At 40.9% G+C, this 25,600-nt stretch overlaps 1 protein-coding gene across 1 annotated transcript in view; it reads right to left on the bottom strand.

The window, feature by feature from the left end:
- The window catches only part of NYAP2 (neuronal tyrosine-phosphorylated phosphoinositide-3-kinase adaptor 2), a 152,643-nt gene that overhangs the window by 12,142 nt on the left and 114,901 nt on the right, over positions 1–25,600 (bottom strand). The window contains exons 6-7 of the mRNA XM_075157627.1: positions 21,897–22,109; positions 13,130–13,233 (exon numbers count right to left, since the gene is read on the bottom strand). Coding sequence (XP_075013728.1) covers positions 13,130–13,233; positions 21,897–22,109 — 317 coding nt within the window. The remainder of the gene's footprint in view (positions 1–13,129; positions 13,234–21,896; positions 22,110–25,600) is intronic.

Below are 25,600 nucleotides of genomic sequence, written 5' to 3'. Positions count from 1 at the left end.
AGTGATTAAGAATAATTTTACAAAGGGCTAATAAATGATTGTTAGGTGTCTTAATAAACGCCTAATCAATTGGCAATTATATGTTACTGTGGACTGCAAAGCGTAAGAGGTCTGACAAATAGCGTCTGTAACATTCCCATAAAATCAACTCATAAAGTATGATATTTTCACCCATTCCTAAGGCTCACCTGCACTGGAGAAACTTTTCTTTCTAGCCTAAGGCCCTTCTATATCCAGTATTTATATGTGCAAGATGTCATGGGTCACCCCCTAGGTTTATTGCAAGTCTGACTTGGCATTTGCAGCATCAGAGTCCAGCTGCTTAAGGGCATTTCTAAACCTAGAAGCACTTGACCAGCGTAAAGTACAAAGAAACAAAACTGCACAGTGCGGGCTGTTACCAAACATTTTTCAACCACAGAAAACGGTCATGAGAAACACAAATATCTTTGCAATTTTGGATCTGTTCAAATAATTTTTCTGAAGAACCTTAAAATTAGTAAAAATAATAATCTTTTAAAGTTCTCATTTAAAATACATGACATTTTTATTTTCATTGTTTAACAAGACAAAATGAGAATAAAAGTAGGTTATCAAAAGTGGGTGCTGGCATTCATACTTTTTTATAATTGGCATACACATAATGTATATGAATAGCCACACATTTCTAGTGAAAGACTATGAACAAACACACATACATATACAGAGATATATAAACATACTATACATACATACATGAGTGAATATACATATTTATGTGCATACAGTATACAGACAAGATACTATACAGGTACAGTAAGTGCAATATACTGTATAAGGCTATACAAACACCGAAAGATTCTGGTGAAATGGTGACAACCATGAGAACAAAGCTTGGATGGTTTATGACTTAATGCAGACGGTGGGGAAGACCTTGCTGTTCCGTGTCGTGTTTTATGCATCAGGCACACAAGGTTCGAACAGAAACATGGTACAATACATTCAGTTCATATACAAAAAAGGTAAGACAAGTGGGAGTGCATGGAGGTAACTGAAATGCATATGAGCAGACAAATAAGGTTGTTCTACCTAGAATACAGAATGTTTGGTTCATTTACAGAGAATGACTATATATAAACCCATGCTTTCATGAATTCATGCCACTTTTATTTCTATTTTTTCCTTTACGAATATTACAAAATTCTTGCCCTGAGTTAAACATAAATACACACAGAAAAGGGGGGAAAAAAAAGGAAATTGCATGCTTCTGGGGTTTTTTTTGAATTTTTTTTTAACCAAGGCACAATGTCTTCAATAGTGGTTGCAAGACCATTTGAAATAAACTTAGCAATTGCTATTGTTCTGGTACTGCATCCTTCTTAATGTGACTAAAGTAATTGTTTGCACACAAAAGTCTCAGAACAAGTTTTGAAGTGAATTTACAAGTTTTAGAAGAGAATAAGTAAATTTATGAGAAATGCCTTAAAGAGAGATTCCCTGAAGAGGAAGGAATGCTACCAAATTAAATTCCTTTTTAGGCAACTTACTGATGTTTGGACTAAAATTATTTCACATAAATTACCTTATATATTTGTTTAGTATTACTGTAAGTTGTTATCTATTTTTGGTAGAACTGTGTACAATGCTGTAAGAGCAGCTAAAAATGAGACGAAGAACTTCCAAATAATTTTTAGTTTCTTGTTGTAGGCAGGACAGGACAGTGATCTCACTGATTCAGTGTTTTATAAGCTGCAAGAGTTACAGCTTAGGAACACTTGTTGAATGACGCCGTAAGACTTTCAAGGCGTTTATCTCCCCATCTCATTGACCTGCGTCTTTTATTGGAAATATTAGTTACTAGTTTCTATGTATGTCATATTACATTCTACAAACCCGTGTACAAGTTCTTCTCAAAAGAAAGATCTTCGCTGTTGCCCCCATGTCCAAGCCCTCGGGCTCCAGAGGCACACAGTTCTCACCAACTTCTCACCAACTTCCAGGGGCTCTGGAGGGTACCTCACCCCCCAGGGAACAACCACCTACGTTGTGCTGCATTGGCTGTGGCATCTGTCCCCATAAATTTCTCTGTTGAGCTAAGACTATTTTTCAAAGTACTGAAACACACCATCCCAACTCTATCAAAAAACAGGCACAACATAACAACCCCCTGCAACCACAGACCATGCAGATGAGATCTTCTCATGCCTGTCCTATGCCTTTTAAAGAAATTGTAACTCCCAATCTGAGAAACAACTAGGTAAAACAGTAAAAAAAATATTGAGCGGGAAGTGAAAACCCTCATAAATGCTGTATTTCATTCTTTGTCAGAATATTGTTGCATTTTAAAAGTTTCAACAACTTCTGTGAGGGAACAAGCCTCTTTCTGTACTCCACTGGCAAGCTTACAAAGCCCGTGCAAGAACAAGAAGAGACAAGAGTAACGGAACGGAATATTCTTCCTCCCACTCTCTTCCATCACAGCTGAAATAGCAGCAGCCAAGCCGGCACTTGAGGGTGAGGAAAGGTATGAAGACAGACTCTAGGTCTGGTGCTCAGAGACTGGTCACTCTGTTCCCACCTCTGATACCCTCTTCCTGTGGCATTACTTTTCCTACAGCTGACCTGCTTTCACCCGTCACTGCTTCTCCCTGCCACGCCTTTTTTGTGCCTAAAACCCATGCTATTGAGTGGTATGGAGAAGGAGAGCCACCAAAGCCATGCTTGGGCCTTAGGACCCACCGCGACAGCTCAGATCCACCTCTGCCTAGCTTCCCCCGTGTCGGGAATCAGAAGCCACTTTGGTGGCGCAAGGACCACCGAGCACGCACTCTCTCATGCTCTTAAATCAGAGTCCTGGCAAACTAGGACCCAGCAATGCAGTGACCTGCTTCTGCTGCATGACCAGCCCAGCTGAATGCTGAAGAAAAGATGTTGGGACAGCAACAGCAGGGCTGTCTGCCAACAGAAAACGGCTTTGGCACATTTGCTTCTCATGCCAATCAGTCAGGCGTGCCTTGGAGGTGAGGGATGATGGATGTGGCAATTCCATCCACTTCAAGGTTTGCGTTTTCTTTTCTGTCTTTATTTTTTAATAAGCGTTCTCTATTTGCAGTTTGTATATTTAGAAACAATTTGCACTGCTCTGGACCCATGCACTGATTATGTAAGACCAGATTCAAGCCGAAACTCAACACAATGCAATGTGGAGCCTTCCCTAAAGCATTAACATTCTTCTTGTTGCTCTCATCCAAAATGTTGACAGCGTTATTTAGCTGGACTGACAACAGCAGAATTTTGCCTTCGTGTGTGCAAGATATTTGTCCTTGCAGGAAAAAAAAGAATTGTGTAAAGTAATCCAACCGCTCCCTCTTGTGGGCATAGGGCTCTGCTGCACTTTATAAAGGCACAAAAACACACTCGGAAATGCAAACTCTCACAGATTTTTAGCAGTGCAAACTCCCCAGAAGGCTGTGTGACACTTCAGGACACAGCTCATGCCCCGGCACTTCTTTCTGGGTGGTGACAGTCAGTGTGATGACTCATCCCTGACTCTTTTGAACAGTCAGCCTGAACAAGAAGGCAAAATCCTATGGCTCTGGATGATTCAGATTTTCAAATACACTCAGGCCACACGCTGGTCAAATCCAGACATCACCTCAAGGGAAAAGTCGTCCCATGTCCCATCAGTGAAGTGCTTGTGCCAGGGGTTTCCCTCTGTACCCCACCACGAGTTCTTCCACGCCTGTCCATCCTCCCAGGTAGGACCCAGAGGAGTTTCCTCCTCCCAGCTATTTGCAAAACCAGCATCCACAAAATTCCGTCTATGTCTACACTCATTTGGTTTTGCCTACACAGACACTAAAGACTTCCCACTGGAGGAGCAGGACTTCTTCATGAGAGGGCCATTTAAGAGAGAGATATCATTTGTAAAATGTTCCTAGTAAAATTTACCTGGTTTTCCGGTTTTAGACATTCAAATGCATTTCATTGTATTATTGGCATGTAAAACTAATTAAAATCACTGTCAAAGATACAGTAGATTGCACCCCAAATAGTTTTTGCACTTTCTAGTTTCACATAAACCGAAACTTAAGCAATTCCTGACAGTCACATACTTACCAATCTACTCCCATCTGCAACTGCTTACTTTCTCATCTATTACACTTAGCTTACAAATCCTTGGGGTAAGGACAGTCTTTGTTCTACACGCATTGTCTACCAACACGGGAACCTTATTTATGACTATGACTCTTAGACACCACCACAAACATTACTGTGGTAGATCCTAGTGGCCAACATTAAGCAGGTTTTGGATCCAGTGACTATCCCAAGCCTTATTAGAGGTGATGGTTAAACATAAGGAGTAATTAAGTCCCTTTCAGGGAATAGCTTCACAGGCAAAAATAGAAGCTACCATCCAAAGCCATACATAGTGTATAGAAAGTCCAGACCAAAACCCCATGAGACTCTGATTACAGAGCGAGAGGCGTGGGACTGCTCCCACACTGTGGACATACATTTTGAATGAAGAAAAAGATCAAGTATCAAAAAGGAACAACCATAATCTTGGCTCCAGGAGCACAGAGACAGAGATCTCAGAGGCATTGCACTGGCTGAAGGGGAACACTTGGCATTTACACACAGGGAGAAGAAGAAAATGATTGCCACCACCCCCTGAATTGTTTCATATGTTTTGCTATTCTACATCCAAAATACACAATAGACTCAAAACTTTTGAAAATTAGAGGAAAAAAGAGGGACAGAGAAAATCATACCAGAGTGGCAATTAGCACAGTAGTTAGATATTCCTTTTGAATAGGAATTCGGGACTGCATCTCCCCTGAGATCTTTAACCAGCAGCCAGGGGGATCTTTTTTTCCCTTTGGCCCAGAGAGCAAGTACGACAGAAGTTGATTCTTTCATTGCAAATCCTTCTGCATTACTAGAACTACAAAAGCAGAATCACTAGAGTTTGATGCTGGTTTCAGACTGTGATTCGTCAAGGAGTGTATCTAGCAAAGATTTACAGTACTGAGCGATGACACAGGTCTATGCTATGTAGCAGATACGAATTCTCTTACTAGCACGCTTTTTTTTTTTGTTACCATTTCCCTAGTATTCAAACTGGATAAAAGAGTACTTCAGTCTACAGAGTTCTCCACCTACCTGCAATAACTGTATTTCTTTCATATAATGGAAGTTAAAAAAAGACTGCTGTGATCAGATACGGAACAGCAGATCTTAATTTATAGGTGCTCATTTTTCAGCAGCAGAATTCACTAAATGCAGCAGTCAGGAACCCAGCCCTCTACGATGCCTGACAACTGCAGGGTGTTTACTGACTGCTTTGAACTCTTGTACACTATTGCTGGGGAAAATGGCAACTTTAAGCTGAGAGTAATAGAAGAGCACAGATGCTTTGTTTATGCTCACAGAGTAGCATAGAGCCCATACGCTTTCAGATGCACATTTGCCAACTAAAGCATGATAATATCAGTTCGTTGGGGAAGTACTTTGTCTAGGTGCCTTCAAAAATAATTATAGCCATAATAGTAACAATTTACCCTTCTTTCATTCATTAATTACAGGGCAAACACAATGCTTACAAGGCATACAAGAACTATCATATGCTTTGTATACACAAGTAAGGCTAGAGACATTAAGAGCTGGGCTTATGATATTTAGTTGACCTAGTACAGAGTTATTCATGAACTTAGGCATGAGACAAATACTTAGCTGCATTGCTGAAGAGTATTCAGTACTTGTCAAAATTCAACTCTAAATTATTTCTCTAAAGTTTTGTAAATTTCTCACAATGAGCTTATACTGCATTTAAACTACAGGGTATTGCTCTAAGAATGCATGTGGAGAGCTGCTAGATATATATCTCAGCTTTTTCTTTGTTGTATCTCCCTTCCATCATTGTTTTAAAATGGAACAATTAGAATATGTGTTTGGGATTTTTCAGCTAGAGTACAAAATTAAATAATAGTTGCCCTGAAGATAAGGCCTCACATCAGTTTTAATGCTAGAATTTTTTTGCATGATAAAATGTGTTTGTTTTAATTGCATTTCGGTTAGCACCTAAATGTTGAGTCTTAAACAAAACGTTATCTAAGCTGCTGTGTGGAAGAATTTAGGATTTAACAGGTGAGGCTGGGCTGGTGTAAGCCTCCTCCCTCCCCCCAATGCCAGCTGATGTGCGTGGTGCTGGGATGGCAGCCAGCGAGAGTGCAGCCACCCTTCTGCGGGTGTGCAAGTACCAGCAAGGAACATGGCTTACAACGATTTCTGCATAAGGTTCTTGCAATTATTTGATGCAGCACTTATGATTCCAGCCAGCAGGGAAAGAAAAAACCCCAACACATTGAAACCACTCTCCTTAAAATAAATTATTTATCTCCTAGAAAGTTGGGGTGCGGTTCCTACAGGATTTATCTTTCCCTAAGCTGTGCAGGGCTTTGTCACTTGGCAGTGTCAAGCAGGAGGCCCGCAAGCCGGGCAGAAGGGCAGGGCCCTCGGGGAAACCCTCCCGTTCCGCTCCGCTCCGCGGGGAGCCGCTTCCCCGGCAGCCCCCGCGCACCTCGAGCGGGGAGCGGCGCGCCCCGCCGGCCGGCACGGGCACCCGCGGGGGGGCGTGGCGCGGGATGCGGCCGCCAGGCGGCGCCACGGGCTCGCCGAGCGGGGCCGGGGCGGGCCCGGGGCCGGGGCGGGCCCGGGGCCGGGCTCCCTCTCGGAGGAGGGACGTAATCCGCCTGCTCGGAACAGCAGCGATACAAACCGCAGGCAAGTCCGACCGCACGCAGAACCGAGCTGTCCGAGGCCTCCCGTCCGCTTCCCCACCTCAGCCCAGTCCCGCCGGCCTGCGGGGCGGCTGCCAGCCCGCCGAAACGGCAGCGCCGCCCCAGGCGGGCACCCTGCTTGGTGTTCCTGGCTCTGGGAAAAATAAAGCTTTTCCTAATCTTTTTGGGTTTTCCAAACTGTTCATTTAGAACAGTTGTTAAAGTGCATTTTCGTCCAGGACTTCTCCGGCACAGACCCAAACAATAAAGAGGGTATTTTCTCATGTTCTTGCTGAACATAAAACAGCGTGCATCACACCTACCTCAGACCAAATGGAAATAAATACGATGACAAAACCCCTCCCGGTTGCATATTTAAAGTAGAAAATCTGCTTTCTACTTCCCTACCTACATTAATACATTAGAAAACTACGCTGGAAAATCCTGATCTCTTGCTTTCAGGACTCTGCACAGCTTGGATTTCCATTTCCTTAAACCAGCTCCCTTAGTGAGGTCAAACACCAAAACCCAGAGCCAGCCCACCCACCCCAACACCACTTCAGGTTGCTGCTCGCCCATGGGTGCTGCTAGCAAGTCTGACTACGAAGCCTGGCAGGAGGGAAGATGCCAAAAGTATGTCATTTCAAAGACTAGCTGTAGGTAGGACCCAGCCGTATCATCCATATAGCTTCTCCCTAACACTCAGCACCTGTGGATTAAGTCTGAAAAGGTATAAATGTCTATTACCTAGCCATGGAAATTTTGACGACTGTTATCTGTTCAGTGGTAAATGTCCAGAAGCCTCTAACATGCACAGAGCAGGAATGATCCCAGCTAGCTTTGCACAACTGACAGAGATGGTTAAATTAGGTTATCTGAGGTAATAGACATGCAGCTCTACATGGTCACTGAGGGTTTAGCTAGGCACCTGTAGGCGCCTCTGTTCATATAACCCACAGGGAAGCTGTATTATACCCCTGATTTAGACATCTCAGAGGTAGGATAGATCTCAGCTAAAGAGTACACTCGGTCCTTCTACCAGTCTGTTTTATTATTTGCTACCTAAATACGAATTTAAGGAGCCAACCTGTATCTGAAATTCTTGCCTATCAAAGATACATACTCAAATAAACTATTGATGGATTCTCTTCATTTGGTGCAAGACAATAATTACATGGTCAAGTCCATTCTGTGAATGGGAGGCCTTTCCCCTTTGCTGTATTATATTCAGGTAAATCATAAAATAATTGAAAGATATCCTCAATTGTGGAAGGTAATGGTTAGTTTGTCCATCACGTGGGCCTTCTGTGTCGTGTTCACTGATGGGGTCATATGGGGGAAGAAAAATGCTGTCTCAACATGCTGGGGGCTCAGGCAGATACCATCCAAGTAATGAACTGAGCTGCATTTTTTGGAAAAAATAAGCCACAAAAAATTTCAGTGTTGATTCTGATATATTTTCTAGCTTTTCCTTCATTCCTTCAATGCAAGTTGAAACTCCTTAATTCATAGCTGTCCATGTATTTTCATTCCCTCCTCTGAGTTATTCCTTCTAATCTCAGCATGGCTTCTTGATTTTACTTTGATCATCACTGTAAAGTTTAAATCTTCTTTCCATGCTAAAATTGGAGCTAGTTATCACTGCCCGGTCCTCCCTACAAGAAGACACCAGATCTTAAGAGGCATGCAAACCTTCAGAATTAAGATAGCATACCTCAAGGAGGCAACAGTAAAGGACAGTGCTGTCTTCCCACTGAAGAGCAAGTAACTACCAGGCAGCACGAAGAGAGGCTGCACATTTGCAGATAAGGTACACAATTTTGTGGAAATCTGTCTGAAAATAGAATCATAGAATAGTTTGGGTGGGAAGGGACCTTTGAAGGTCATCTAGTCCAACCCACCTGCCATGGGCAGGGACAGCTTCAACTAGATCAGGTGGCTCAGAGCCCCGTCCAACCTGACCTTGAATGTTTCCAGGGATGGGGCATCTACCACCTCTCTGGGCAACCTGTGCCAGTGTTTCACCACCCTCATTGTAAAAAATGTCTTCCTTATAGCTGGTCTAAATCTACCCTCTTTTAGTTTAAAACCATTCCCCCTTGTCCTATCGCAGCAGGCCCTGCTAAAAAGTTTGGTAAAAAATAGGTTCTGCTTTGCAGAAAAGCTGAAATACCACATTGTAACTATCAGGAGTTTTGTTTTCAAAGGGTATATTTTCCTTCAGATCGTGGATCTTTGTTATAAACATGCACTGCTGTGCTGCTATGCAGCTTAGTACATGTTATTTTCCAATAGCTGTCTACATCTTCATGAAAAGAAACTTCACTTTGCAAAATTCATTTGCAGCAAAAAGTCTAGAGATAGTTATATTGGCTCCTATTTCTTAAAATGGAAACCAGTGGTTTTTTGGTGTGCTGAAGACTGTTTTGGAGAAGCTTGGCAGTGACCTAGCGATGATTTTATGTACATTAAAACTACGGATGCGAGATGCTCTGCTCTCCAGCAGAGGGACTTCCACAGTGCAGGTTGCTTGAAACGTTTTCTTCCTTTTGTGACAGACATGCTCAGTGCACATGCACCCTGTATGCGACAGGGATTTTTCAGTCCATCAATAGAGTGTAATCCTTTGTTACCCTGAGGTGAAGATGTGGAGAATGATAGGATGCCGGGAAATATCACTGTATCGCAGTGATACCTGTGACTCCAAATCCTGCTTGCTTTACGCAAGTGAACAATTTTGTTCACTATGGGGGTCCCCTGATATGACTGAGCAGCCTGCTACAGAAGTCTCAGGGACCAGCACAGAGGCTCCAGCAGTATGGGTGATGAGTTATTTATTGAGGATCCTTGTACCATGTTTATTCTACTTTATAAACCTCAAATGGTGGTTAACTTCTACTGTTCTCTGTCCACTTGGATGGCTACAAACAGCTGGTACTTGTTTTCATTTCCACGTAAAGGCCAAACTCAGATGGGCTTTCACTATTTCTAATTTTATTCACACATTTCGTACCTCTAAGACATAACTTACTGTACTTTCTAGAACATTTTTCCATTCCCTGTAAGCTCTCTGCTAACACTGGAGAACCTTTACAAGGCATTACGTTCTGTGATATCTAGAACACTTCTCTGCTACTTACACTCCTCTCTTTAGGATATTTATATTAAAGATATGTATTTAGGAAATATAGCTATATGCCACTTTTGCAGCTCAAATATATTCCATGCTTCTGCTATATTACAGTTCTAAGCTCTCCACATGACTTCCTCTGCTACTTCCTTAATTTCTTAAACTTTGTCCTTACACAATCAGTAACTTCAGTTCCACGATAAACTTACGATTATCTTTCAGTTTAAATTGAGTCAATTCACAACTTCATCCAAGGTTACCTCCTGCAACCAGCTCTTTCAAAATGCCCTCTCCATTTACCAGAAGCAAGTACAGAACGGCATGCTCTCTGTCTGGCTCAGAGTATTGGTAACTGCCGCTGCCACTACACTACAGAATTTTAAAGCGTTCTCCATCAGAGACCAGCCACATAATTCATCTCTGCTTGTAAGCTCTTTCTTTTTATTTATAAGTGATCACTATAATGCCTACCATCAATACACCATAAATATGTTCTGTAAATATTAACTAGTTAATCCTCACAGTTCCTACACCAATAAAGAAAAAAGAAAATAAGGCATAGGGGAGTTAAATGTCAATAGTTACATAATTAGCCAATATTTGACTGGAATTATAATTTAGGTTTCCTTAGATCAGACCTATTTTTAATTACTAAGCATCCTCACCACTTCCTTGAATGATTCTGTATTAAAAATGATGGGCCTTGAGAGCTCAGTTGCAAATCTGATTTTTTTCCAAAGTTAAACATTTTGAAAAACATCAGTTTGGGATCCATGAAGATTTGAGAAAACCGATTAACAGTAATCTGCCCTTTCCCAGATCTTGTATCCCTGTATGAATGTTAGCTGTGCCTGTCTCATCAACACTGAGGTGGATAACAGGATGCATCCTCTTAATCTTTTGGAAAGTCTAACTGCTGATTACGATGTGGTTAAGGAAACCAGTATCAATACAATCAATAGCCACAGCACACGAAAATAAATACCCTGTATGCCACAATCTGTCAGATTCAGAATGGGCTAACAACCCAGCCATTTCCAAACACATTTCACTTGTCATAGATTATTTGCACATTAAGATAGAATAGGTGTATAAAGAACACAATCAAAGTAATGTTTGTATCTGCCATGGAGATATTAAGACTTTCATCATTCCATGAAATCAGGGTCAAACCCACACCTTTAAAAAATTATGCCATCATAATAAATGACAACTTAATAGATGGACAGTAAGAGATTGACAGCTTGAAGGGAAGACTTACAGAGAGAGAAAGCTTTTACTAGTTTTTCTTGTTTTTCATGAAGCCGTGTCCATACCATACATTATTCAATTAACAAGATCACCCTCTATAGTCACTTGAAAATTCCTCTTATCATCTTTGTTCCTTTCTTCTGTATGAAGTGAGGTGGATTTTTCCTCCACAGTTTCAGTGAACCCTGGCTGCACCATCTAAGAGGCTCATTATCTCTTCCATCACCTCAGCTTCTGCTTTCAAGGCTTATTGTTTAGTTCTTAATATAAACTGAGAGACTAAAATCCCTTCAAAACACCCAAGGTGCTTTTGCCACTGAGTAACCAGCAAAGCATTATGTCTGCTGTAAGACCCATTTAATCAAAAATCATATACTACATGAACACTGGGACATTCAAAACCTTTGGAAGTACAATTACCCTCATTTCTTCCTTAGAGCAAGGAAACTTGGCGAGGTATTTAAATAGGCTGTCATTTTGAATCTCCATTATGGATTTGATTTTCTTATGTAAAATATGCTTTAAAAATGTGCAAGGTTCTGTTAGACATTTTGTCCAGCAGGACTCAGAACTAATACAATAGTGTCAGTTTTGCAGGTTAAAGAATTTTAACCTGTATGGATTAGGCTACCCAAATATAACCTTCCTTACAAGTAGTTGGCTGTCTGGATTGAGTAAATCAACCTTCCTTTTCTGGTCTCTATTTTGGTCAAGACCTACAAGCAACTCACCAAACTACAAACAACTCAAATACGTGATTATTGCAAAGCAATCTTCAGGGAGTTTTCCACTCAAATCTCATTGAAATTCAACAGGATTATGGGGACTAATTCCCTGAAAGCCAATCGAAAATTCACCATCTAAATAAGGGTGTTTGTGTGTGTGCGCACATATATGTATGTGCACATATATACATATATGTTTATGTCTCTGTGCATATATATACCCACACACATACACAGTGATGTGTAGGCCTATACATACACACAAGTGATACAATACTGGAGTGCTTTGAGCTTGACAGAAGGCATTCACGTTATGTTTAAGTGAAACCTCTTCTCTCAATTGCTACTCTCAGCAGTTAGTTCTGTCAAACTAATAATACAGGTCTGCGCAGCAAAATGATACAATATCAGTATTAGCATATAAAATAAAAGTAAGTATAGGTTTCCCATGTCTTTATTTCTTTTCCATTTTCTCACGATCGGAGAAATTTGCCAAACCCAAACATTCTTATTTATTTCTCAAGGGTCTATGTGGCATTTTTGTTTTTGATGAGGAAAAAAAAAAAGTATCTCTGTTTAAGATACAAGGAGATGTTACCCCTTTGATTTGTTTTTTGATTCCTAACAATATACAATAAATATAACTACAGTGGACTATTTAATAGTCCTGTAAGCATTATATGGCCTATAGCTGAAGAGAGTCTAGCTGCCTTAACTAAACAAAATAACTTGCTGTAAGAGCAGTGTTCAGGACAGTGATAAATCACAGTGTAATACAATCATGCATTAAGCTCAAAACAAATGTGAGACTGGCACAAATATTAAAGTACAACTGGGCAGAAGTCAGGTATGTACAAGTCATTGACAAACATTGGTGCAAGTGCTTTAGACAAGACATTTAAAGAAATTTACATAAAAACAGAGATTAAATTTATCAAAGTTTGATAAATTTTAAAGACAGTAAAAAAGTACAGAAAACATGAAAAAATAAAAACCCCAGCCAATTCATACAGTACAGTTTTACTACATTTATATTACAGAATGAAGACAGAAAAGGATACAAGGAATTAAGAGCAAAGAAAATTCTACTGGCTGTGGTCAGTGGAATTTCATTGCCAATGAGAGATGCGCACACACACGCACAGAAAATAAAGACAAAAACCAAAAAAATCATTTACTGTAACAAATGACAGACACAGAGGTGAGAAACATTTGGCATGTTGCAGCACATGAAGTCATTCACGATTGGCTAACGATGGTACCTGGCTCGGCTGAAGATCACTGGCTTGCCTGAGCGGAGTAACGGATGGAGGAGGCACACCTGATGTGGACGCAGACCGACCTAATCTGCAACTTGCTTTAGGTTCTGCGAAGGAAGAGAGAAGAAAATACACCAGTGAACAGGAGGTGGGTTACTGCTGCAGTAAACTGAAACATGGTGGACCCAGGATTCCCTTGAAACAGAGACTCCAGGCTTGGTTTCTAGTTAAAATCTTGGGCGCTTGGCTGAATCATGAACAGAAGTTGAGATCAGAAGAAGGGGGATTAAGACAGAACCCATCCTGGCCTCTTTCCTCTCCTCTAGCAACTCTGAAGCTGAAGTATAGAGCATAAAACAGCAGACAGACAGGAAGCATACAAAGGAAACTTTCTTGTTGCCCACCCCCCCCAGCACCTCTTTCTACTCCTCATCAAATACAGTGGTGATTAAGGGAGTTACAGCCGCTGCTGGTTTCATCTCTCCATCCCAGAGCCGAGGGAGATGGTAGCCCAAAGACCAATTGCGCGGAGGGAAAGCATGAAATGCCAGAAAATGAAGGATGGAAGCGTATAAAAATGGTGAGTATGCTGTCGCACTTGGGGATTTGGAATGACACCAAAAATACTTGGAAATCTGATGTTAATGGCAGTGAATTGAGAGACAGAAAGAAGAGAAATCAGAACATCAACAGTGGCAAATTCTGAAGTCAGTTCCCCAGAATCAGGGCGATTACAGAAGTAGAGGTTGCCTTGAGAAAAAGCTCTACTCCAGAGAACTGCACAGAAATTACAGTTATTTCATTTTCCTTCTGCTGTCGTACATGGAGGCATTTCTCAGAAGGCTCCCCATTGATTTCCAGCGCAGGTTACTACTGTTAACATATCGACACGAAGATGGCCATGCAGCTCAGGAGTCATGGTTGAAGGTTTTTGTGTCTGAGCCACGCTGACACCAGTGTGCTACCCCAGTGTTCAACACCCCACATCTAGTCTAGAAGAAACTGTCTTTTCCTGACAAAAGGGTCTGCCTGTTTCTGCCCAAGAAAAATATCTGTCCCTACATTTCCTGTTTGTGGCTGAGGAAACATCTCTCAAGCCAAGACTTTTGGCTCAGATGAATGTGTTCATTCTCCTCATGTTTTATAAGCGTTCCTCCCAACCCTGCACCTGTCTTTTCTGTTTCGTGGGCAAACACTGAGACCAAGGACATTTGCACTCAGCAGACACACTTTGTACAATAACAGACTCTCAATTTTAGCATTGATAGTACCGCTTTACCATGCATAACAAGTAATTATAATAATACCATGCCTCCTTACAATGGGTTTAAAGAATTTCTCCTATTCAATCCATGTTTTCAAGAAGAGAGGAAGGACCTATGCCTCGTGCAATCCTGGTTTAGCAAGTTTGCCTTTGAAGCACATGTTTTCTCACATATCTTTTGCTTGTCTCTCTCTGAAATGTATTTCCTCATGCCTCATTTACACTGCTACTTTGTCTGTGTTTGTTTTATACTAATATCTCTATTTCCTATGTGGATCTCTAGTACCATCACTACCCACTGGTTGGGCCATTGTTTGAAAGGAGTAAGATGTCCATCACTAGCACGTCCTTGAGGTCACTTGGCACATCTTGGAAACTTGAGGACAGCTGGCCCATTTCGCCACCTACCAGCAACGTACTGAAATGTGTTCTTCGAATCTCACTGATGCTTTTTCATTATCACCTTAAATGCTTATTTTCCTCGGATGTTTCAGAATTCAATAGGGTATGGAGAAGAGCTATCCACTTAAGCTGGAGCACTTAGACCAATGAAAGCATCAGTATGGGTGAATATTCATCAACTAAATATTAATAGGTTGGTTAACATCCAGCTGGCTGAGCAGCAAAAATATTTATGCTGTTTGACGAACGCATTATTCAATTCACTCATTCCTAGTCAGTCTGTAAACATACCACGAGTCAACAGAGCAATAAGCATGCAGAAAGGGGCAGACTGATCTCCCCCATAACCTTGCATTTTGTACATAATCTGTTGTTTTGCTTTTTTTGGACTTGGGCAGTTATTCTGAAGGTTTGATTAAATTTGTTTTTCTTCTGATTTCACACTGTTCTGTGCCAGATTTCTGACTGTTTCTTTCAGTAATATAGATGCAATAATGGATCTCATGTCTGTTCCCTCCTGGAATTTTGCTGGGGTTTCAGAGAGGACAAGAATTGGGGTTTTTTTAGTTTTTTTTCCCTACTGCTAAATAGAGACTGTTTTTGCTGTGACAAGCAGGATCACACACCCAGCGTGTAAAAAACTCCAAGGCACTGTCTGCCATTGCTTCTGAATTGTTTTCTTTGCTTTGGGAAAGTAGAGAGCAGTGTCATAATTTCCAATTTGGATATATGTGCAACATCAAGAGATTACCGTTTCCTTGCCAAAGAGATTCCTTTCATCTGGCATCAAAGAAATAAAACTTATCACACACAGATGAAGTATTAGTTCCTTTATCTCCCTGTAATATATGTTACGGTATTAAGGAAACTATTGCGATTTCCATGCTGATCCTCACCAAAAGTGGCTTCAGAGACAGCTCCATCTAGCTTTTTTTTTTAAGTTCAGGAAGTTGGGTTATGCAGTGAAAGGGAAATGTTGGTTTTTTTTTATAGCCATTCCATTGGTCTCAGTGGGAATATTTTTAGACCAAATAAATACTCTATTCTACTGTAATTAGTGCTCTGAGTAACATCTTCACACTGCACTCACTACTGTGGGGAAAAAAATATCCATAAATGGTCTGTTGCATAAGTGATGCCCAACTCACTGCTCTGTATTCTAAAGCACATTATTTTTCAGCTGTGGACAGCTTATTTACTGTACTGAGGCTAACTGGATTTTGATCACTTCAAATAATAACTTCTGCTTTGGGCTATCTAAAAAGTAGTAAGAGGTCTTCTTGCATAATTATGTCCACTGTCCAGTCACTTTCAGTATCTTTACCTATTGGTTTTCATGTTTTAAATGATTGTTTCAGCTTGTCTGCAAGGCCTGCATATTGATACCGATTCTGGTTCTGGAATGAAAATGGGTTTTCCTATTTACTGCTGAGAATCTTGAAGGAAGAACAACTTCTGCCAGCAAATCTCAGAGACGGTTTCTAGTGTTTAATTCATGTTTATCTCATGTGGACAATACTGAGACAGCTCAGTATTAACATCTGAAATGAGTAGTCTTGAGACTTTTTGAGAAGTCCCCTTTCTGACAGTAATGCATGGTGTGGAGCAGAGTTTTGTCAGCCAGCCTGACAAGCACATAGGGAAGGCTCTGTAGATATCTGTCCTCTGAGGAGGACCCATTTGCTCAGGGTCCATGATAACGCAAGCTAAAATACATCTAGCTCCATACTGATAAAACTAGCATGGCACCCCATCTCTGCACTGTGCTTCACTGTGTGGGTGGATCCTCTGGTTCTAAATCAAACCTGCCTGAAAGAGGGTTCCAGAGACTCCACTCCAAACATAGGACCCTCTCTGCATCCACAGCTAAGAGCCTTTTGACACTACTGTAAGCCACTCAAATGCTGACAAGGGCTAACAGCCTACTGCCAAGCTAGGGAATTCGCAGGCATATGTCTAAGTGCCTTCCTGGATTGGGGCCAGGGGATGCAGTGCACTAGAGTAGCCATTAGAGATGCCTGTTGCAATCAATGGGCAGCATGAGGTTTGAATTCAGCAGATTGTTTGGAGTAGCTAGAGAGCTGCATAACATATTTAGTTACGTTATGCACGAAAATGTTCATAAGATTCAGTTGCTATATTTAACCGATGAAACTTCGGTGGTATTATTTTGCACAGCTTCAAATGATGCATCCCTCACACTGTGCCATATTACGAAAAACGCACTGCTCACTAAGTGCCTGAACCACTCCAGGAGCCAGGTGCAGATGCAGTGTAATGCTAGTAGGGGACAGCGGGTCAGCTGTGTCTCAGTCCCCTGTTACGTCCCCCACAGCAGCCACAACACTCCTCAAAATGCTAGTGGTTGGGACCACAGCCACCTCAGCATGAAGTAAACCCACACACGTAGTCAGCTACAATGGGACCAGCATTACTGGACTCTCAGGTTTAAGCTGAGTCCTGACGATGCCAGTAGGATTACACATGGACATAAGCAAGCAGACAGCCCCAAAGGACGGCATTAAGGATGAGAATTTTAGGAGAGACTATCCAACGCAGAAATACAGGCTTTCCAATCACAAATAGGATTGCCTTAAAATTGTGTACTTAATTATGTATTTAAGCACTCACATAAATGACCTTTTTCCAAAAGTGCAAGTGCTGTCATCGTAACTAAAGATGTAGAGGCTTGGCTGGTTGCATTTGGGGCAGGGGGTGTTGTTGGATTTTGCTCAATAAAGCAGAGTGCTGAAATGCGACAAGATTTTATGGAAATATTTTCAATCAGTTTTAAACCAATGTGCTATGGTTTTCTATATTCTCCAGAAATACAACAGCTCTGCATGATTATTATTTTTGGATCTTAATGGGAAGAGTTCTTTTATTCATCCAAGGAAGGCTTCATTCTGCCTATCCTACTCTTAATTCAAAAAAATACTCTGGCTGTCACTTACATTGGAGAAGCTTCTTATCCTGTCACAGTCGCTTCTTTGCACATGAAAAGAGAAATATTGCTTATTTGCTACAGCTGCCAAGAAGCACGTTTTGAATTAAACAAGGCGATGTGACAGGCTGAAAGTAATCACATGCAAAAAAAGAAAAAAAAGGAAGAAAAAGAAAACATGCATTCTGGAAAAATGAATCGTACCTATTATCATTATACTGGCCTGGCCATGTTGGTCTCCTAAAAAGAGATGAGTAAGCTGAAACATAACTTGAAATTATGAAACCTTAAGGTGGAATAAACTATATAGTATTCTGTCACTTAAAAAAAAGTATTTAGGACTTCACCTGCAGAAGCCACTTAGTGCTGAAATAGCACAGCAGCATGTCAAACTGTACTGTTTTCACAAAGCAAACACTGAACCTGTGGAACTCAAGTGTTACTAGATATCCATAGGTCAAAAGCATAGCAGGTCTCAAAACCAAGTCAGGTAATGAGAAAACCCATGTCTGTATTAGACGGGATATGTTTTAAATTAAGATTTGTTCTGAACTGTCATGTCTCAGGTCTATGTCAATGACTAAGGCAATGAGGTAAGGAATAATCACGTCTTACTGGCAATGTTTTTCCCTTAAAATTTCTTGCTATTTTTCTCCAAAGCTTCTGGCATGGGCTACTATCAATCTTGGGGCTCTGGATCAAAAGGACAACTGTGCATTGTTCCAAATAGCTGTAACGCCACTGCTGCAGAGAGCAGCATGCACGTCTACAGTCAGGCTCTGTGACTGTGAGATCCTACATCCTGGAGATCACACAGCTGGCTCACGGTGCACCGGCTTGATGCCCTTAGTGTACAGCTCCCAGTACTACTCGTTTTACTTTAGGTGACAGGCGCTGCTAGGGGAGAGGTTGTGTGCGGAGAATATGGATGACCGATGTAGGCAAGGTCTGGAAGCATCACATCCTGGGCTGGACCTTGTCAGGCAGGCTGCCCAGTAACATATACCTCCAGCATCAAGTTGCCTTCACTTGGAGAATCCTTGCGGATTTAGTAGCACAGTGATACTCTGATATTGCCTGAGAGGAGAAAATTTAGGCGTTGGTGGGAGTACGGTGAAGCAGCCGTAGCTAGTATGAACTGGTACTTTGCCGCTACTCCCTTCTTGTACCAGTGAATGCGTCTTGCACCTTGGGCTTCGCAGGCTCCATTCCCAAAGAGCTTGAACTATTCATTACTTTTGCAAATCCACAATGCTAGCCAATAATTCCAATGAAGGGTGGGCATTTATTCCCTTCCTGATTATTTACAATGTTTTCAGCTAGAATACTAATGGGCTGGCTGAGTGACAAGCTGATGGTGATTCAAAAACAGGACACAACAACAGAGTATCTGAGATTTAAAAGGCAGCGCAGTGCCTGTCTCTAGCAGCAGGTGGCAATGCAAAATGCTTCATGGTTGCAGTTAGTAAAAAAGCAGCAACATTCCAGAAAATACTCTTCAAAGCTCCTGGAGTGAAGTTATCACAGCCTTCTGTTGCACAGATCTCGTTTGGCTGCTCACGACAATGGCACTGACTTTCCTAAATGCCAGCATGCCCCCAAACCACTTACACTGCCTTCCATAAGAAACGATAGGATGCCAAGAAACAGAAGAGTGGCCTTGACAAATTATGTGACAGATGAGAGAATAATCAGGCATTAGAGACAGTGACACCCATGTGCACCTGACAGGCCAGGCTCATTTGAACAAAATGACCAGAAAGCTCAAGATTCTGTTCGGAGATGGCTCATTCCCCCTCTGATCTTACTAGCAGGTGCAGAGATGGGGAAAACCCACAAAAAAATCAGTGCTCTCACTCAGGTATTCACTCAGACCACTCCAGTTCCTAGTTAATCTGTGCCTCAGCAGAGCTGCCTGTTGAGCACACATGAGAAGTCCTTTCACATCCTTTCTGTTTTACAGCAAAGCAAACCCCATTTTCTTTAAATTATTCCAACACTGCCCTAATAAATGCCTGTACCAGTGTGAACTAGGAGGTAGGCAGCAAACTGTGGTGTTTCAAGGACATCTCCGTACAAAAAAAAGTGGCCTTTTTTCTCTTATCTATGATGTTGGAAAGAGAGCAACAGCAATGACGACTGTACTGGGGACTGCCCTGATTTTATTTGGTCCTGTGGTAAATCTAAGTTCTAAATTCCTAGCACAGAATTGCTTTATCTCCTTGACTCCAGAAAGCATTTGTATCCATACAGATGTATTAAATCTCTCTTCTTGCACTCTGTTACAGTTCTAATTTAATTGCGAAGAATGAACTGTTACAGTTCATGTACAAGTTCACTGAGAACTGTGTACAGCATTTTGAATGCAATGCCCCACCGATTAAAGGTAAAACATGTTGCTTGGGCAACAGCTAGAGACACAGGGGAAAGAATATTCATGGCAGATGAGAGGCAACATTCATCAAATGAAATGTCATAAAAACTGTGGGGAAAGAAAAATCATAATGAGCTCTCAGATTTTAATCATAAAAAGGAGTCAAAATTCAGCCAATAAAATATTTCCATAATTTTTCTTTGACAGTCTATGTAAGACAAAGTCACAGTTAACTAAATCAAGCCATGATTCAACAACTATTACAGTTTGCTGATGCCAAATGAAGATTGAGGCCAACATGTTTTGTCTGCTTTTGGAGATCAACCAACTCTTTAAAATAAAACTGATGCAGGAAGGTTGGGCAGAAGTGCTATATTTTGCTAAGAACTTACTCTTTAATTTTCATTTCTCTTCCATTCTGCTCCATACTGTCATCTTGCAGAACTGAAAAGGTTGGTACACACCTTTAGTCTAATTATCAGATGTCCTGATACTTTGATGTGGTACCTTTAAACCCACCCTTTTACCTGCATTAGCACAGATGACGCTCTAATGCACTGGGAACAGAATTTTTAACAAAGCTATGAGCTAATCTGGAAAATTCCTACCTACCAGGATGCTTTGTGAGAACAGACAAGTAAGCAAAAGGCAGTAACAGCCAAATAACTTGTGCTAGAGTCACGCGATTTGCAGAAAAGACACTTTTGCTGCCCCAGGAAGGACTATTTGGGGAGTCCGTAGCAAGAAAAGCTGGACTATACGATTGCTGCAAATGATTCGTCACATCAGCAAAGCCTATTCAAGTTATACTCTGAGTTTCAGGTGTCATATCCAGCAATGCAGGGAAAATGTGAGTCCCATTATCACCCAGCGAAGCGATGCCCTGGGTGAGGGGTGAGCACCTCTGCTAGCTCGGCACTGTAAAGACTCATCTGTGCCACTGCCTGCCCAGCAGATCTCCCGTGCAGGAATAATTTCTTGTTTGAGAAGCTCATTCATGGTCTTGTGCTTACTGAACATTGACCATGAGGCTCCAGTACTATATACGCCAACTGTTTTTAAAGTGGATATTTTTCACAATCCAACCAGTAAGCAATGAAGTTACTCTTTTAAGAGAACTGTCAAATCTTAAAAAGTAAAATGCAGTGCTTATGCCAGAGCTATACATATCTGTTTATAGATGTCCATTCATGTATCGGTTCTGTTTGTCTTAGTCAATTTATAAACAAGGCTGCATTATCTTTCATGGTTTATGGCAATTCACAATTTTATATATATAAAATTCGATTAATAAAATGGATAGGTATGAATTTGAGACTTCTAAAATCCATAGTCACTTTTCTAGAAATTTATGTAGAAGCATATAGCAAAGGCTGCCTGTGTCCACTCACTGTGCATATCAATAAGACAGCCTTGTTTCTGCACAGTGTGTTTTTGTTACTGTATGTGATATCTGAATTTATGAACTCTGAGGTGCCATCCTGGGAGTGTCTTTGCCATAGTGTCCCTTTTCAATGTCAAGTGGAATTCCTTACTTCTTTTAAAATAGATGAACAGCATGTTTACGTGCTTATATTACCTGCCACCATCCCAATCCTGTTCCAGTACAGAGGACAAGCAGACAGCACAATGCTTATTAGTGCAGCAGTCAATGGGCAGGGCAGATTCTAGAAGATATTTGGAAGTCCAAAGAATCCAGATGCTTACCTACATCTGTGTATCTTTAGAGATCCTTCAGCTCATAAGGAGATTCATGAGATCTTCCCTGCTCTGCTACTTGACGTACCTGAGCTGTTGCTTCCAGCCAACATGGTAGGACTGACAGAGGATCTCCCCAGCCTGCTGGACACCACAGGCGGGCCTGGCGTTCCATCCCATTCCTGAGCTTTCCCTGGCTCCCTGGAGGAAGCTGTCCCGTGATGGCCTCCCCGCTCTTTGTTTTCCAGCTTTGGTAGTGGTTCAGTGCTGTGACTTCTGATCTTCAGCTCATCTAGTGGTTCTAGGAAATACACAAGTGCACATTTCGTTATAATTGTCTGCTAATTACCCACATCACATAACAATCTTTTGCTCAATATTCTATATATATCAATCATAAATCTTTTAAGGGCAATTTATATCACGATTTTACCGTCTAGGCCTAAAACCTATAGTTTATATAGGTTTCAATACACCTTTTAATTATTAAAACCATACACAATGCAGCAGATAGATAAAATGTAACTTTTCTGTTACAACTTTTATATGCCAGGAAAATATTTTTGAAAATGGTATCCTACCAAATTATGCTTTTATTAACAATTTATGGAAATGCTTGAATTCTTTTCAGCTGTCATTTCATTGGGAACAAGTTCTTCTTCAGGCACTTTAAGGAACCTCTCTCCTAAACCAATATTGTGTAAGCAACATATCTGTACTCCTCATAAGCTCTAATAAAAAGCACACAATCCACAAAACTGTCCAGTGTTAATATTTTGGGTGTGCCCAGCACCATAACCTAGGGAATAAAATTTCACTTGGTTGGAAAATCCTTGAAGTCAGAAAATGACTTTCTGCTTGCAACACCATGAGTCAGTATAAGAAGGAGAAATTCAAAAAACAATTGAATGATTTTTCAAGTGAAGCAGTGATGTCTGCTTTCTTCACGGCTGGTGATTTTCTGTTCTTTTCTCAAGACCATCATTTCTTTTCTTGCAGGTTGAGCAATGCATGGAGAAACAATTCATTCCTGATCTTTTCCATCTGTAGCTGTGAAAAATTCACACGAAAAACTAGATACAGAAGAAACATTAGATTGCTTTTAGTTGTAACAGCTAATTACTGTGCTAGTGAGTTATTCAAAGCTTGTTGCCTCCTTTTAGTAAAAGAAAAAAATCCCTTTGAGTTTGGAATTTTATACCTCATATTTAAGCCAAAAGACATCCTTACGTGATACTTTCAGTTCTAGTCATTCAGATTTATAAATCAAACCCCTGATATACCTTAACTTCTGTATGTATCTACAGTCTTGGAATTCACATTTGATAGAGGTGGACAATCTTCCCTTGAGTCCTATCTCAAAATCTTTTTGTGGCTACAAGAGACATTACAAGATTTGGGAGAGCCAAGCAAAAGGAAAACGCCAGGAGCCATTCGCAGGCAGGAGCTGCCCAGGGGACCCATGCGGAACGGCAGCGGCCTCGCTGTGCAGGACCTCCAGAGATGCAATGGCAAAATCTGTCTCAGCAGCCACTTCCTCTCCCAATTATACCCATGGCCAGGAACTGGGACTATCCAACAGGAACTGCCACTCAGATGATACAGTCCCAGAAAAAGCACCACATTCAAACCACTTTAATTTGTCTGTGGCTCAAAAACCCACACACTGTTTACCCTCGCTACAGCAAACAGTGCAAGATGCAGATCTATATGGTATGGTACAGACCCCACCCATGCACAACAGTAACAAAATCTCATGTTGTTTTGAGTTTTTTGACATTCCAGTCTGCAGATGAACTTGATGAGTCACAACACAGTCAGCCTGAAGTTTCCTCAATGAAACGTCATATAGGAAACATGTAAAAATATCTAACTGGATATGCAATGCAATATGTAATCATTAGCGTATTTCATGAATTACTATCAGTTAATAGTAAAAATTAATGTTAAGGGTATCATACCACAACTTTCAAGATTTTTTTTTTAATTACTCACAGTAGTAACACTCCATGAGAAACCGATAAAATGACCCCAGTTTAGCAAGTCTCGTAAATAGGATTCAGTGACATTTTATGTGACAAAGACCTTCAAAAAGCAAACCTCTTCCTTGGACTTTTAGGTCACTTACCTACTTTAATGTATGCAAAAAGGCACTGTAATAAAAATCCAAACTGTTTGTTTTTCCTAGTTGGTAACCCCAGCAGGGTACAAGGTTGAATAACAGTCTGTATCAATATAACATGACATCTGCCTTTCAGGGACCTTCGCTACGAAATGTCTGTAACACAGCTCTGTCTGTGACTGCGTAGAGAGACTTGCTAATACAAAGAGCCGTGCAAAGGGATGTAGAGCCCAAATTATAACTAGATCTGAACTGCTTCAGTTATCAATAAAAATGCTCTTACATTTTTTCTGAGCATTGATCTATCAGAAATAATGATGTACTTTTTCACATAACAGATACATGCAATCATATCTGAATTTTTTCTTTACACCAATAACACTCACTTCTTTAAGATACTACTTATCTGGGAAAAGGAAAGATGCGAACAAAGTTTCAAAATTCTTTGGAAATGCACACAATCCTCTTTCCCACCAACACAAGATGCTGTCTAGATTGCAGCTCTTCCTTTCCAGCAAAATGAAGAGAAAGCCAAAAGAGTAGAATATGCTTTAAAAAAGTCAGAATCTGGCCCTGCAAGTGCCCTACCAACTTAATGCATCATTCAATAGATTTAGTTTCCTATATCATTCAGCTGCTACTGGAAATGCTGTGATTACCTTAGTGAAAACCTTCTCTGCGTGCGCCTCATTGACGCTACTTGAACACCACCCCTTGAAATTTCACAGGCTCATGCAGTCACCCCTTAGTTGCAGTGGAAACACTCTGGTTGAGTGTGGAGCTAAGAATTTATCCACTTCAGTTTACTTAACAGAGAAGCATTTGTACTTGTTGCCTGATAAAAATGATTTGTGCGTTCTTAGTTTTATTATCAGCTGAATCAAAGCACAGCAGTTCTCTGCAACCAGCTGGAAACTATGGAAATATTCAGACTAAATAAAGATTTGGCTTATAGTCTACTTCTTTATAAGGTGTAGAAAATCAGTTTTCAGCTGGCTGTCTAGACTTCGTAAATTTACATTCCACTATCCTTTCTTGGGGATTTTCAGTTCTCAGTTTATCTGAAAAGTAATATATCCTAAAAATGAAAAGCAGATTGAATCAGATTATAATGTCATGCAACCTATCACAGAGCCTGAATCATTATTATTTGGTGATCTCTATCAGTAACATTGATACACAGTCAGAAAAACAACGTGTCAGTGTTTTATATAGTTTTCTGTAATATTACTTTCCTGCTCGCTTGCGAATACATAAAAAATGGAAAAAAAAAAAAATTAATGCCTTACTTTTGCTTAAATATTTTAGGGAGGATTTTAGAATAATTTCAGCTTCCTTAATAAATGTCTATGGGAATCATACTCTAATTCAATAAAAAAAAATCACTGTGCTAGTTCTTGCTCGACTGAAAGAGTATCTCAGCCTGGGATAGCTCCAGAAACGCAGAACGCTCCCTTCCCAGGTGACAGGGCATTACTGGGACCTTTTGTTGACTGTCCCACTCACTTGGATGTTTTTATACTGTCAACTACTCCCTGCTGCAAATGCAGCTCCACGGAACAAGCTCAGTGGCACAAATTATCGTGTCTCATAAAAGCACATTCATTGCTTTGCGTTTTTGCTCCTGCAGTCAGACACGAGCCATTGGCAGAAAACAGAACACGCCTGTA

This window comes from Calonectris borealis, chromosome 9 (assembly GCF_964195595.1).
Source record: "Calonectris borealis chromosome 9, bCalBor7.hap1.2, whole genome shotgun sequence".
Classification (NCBI taxonomy): domain Eukaryota; kingdom Metazoa; phylum Chordata; class Aves; order Procellariiformes; family Procellariidae; genus Calonectris; species Calonectris borealis.
Note: the sequence above shows the minus strand (reverse complement) of the source record. Positions and strands in the feature narration are given on the sequence as shown.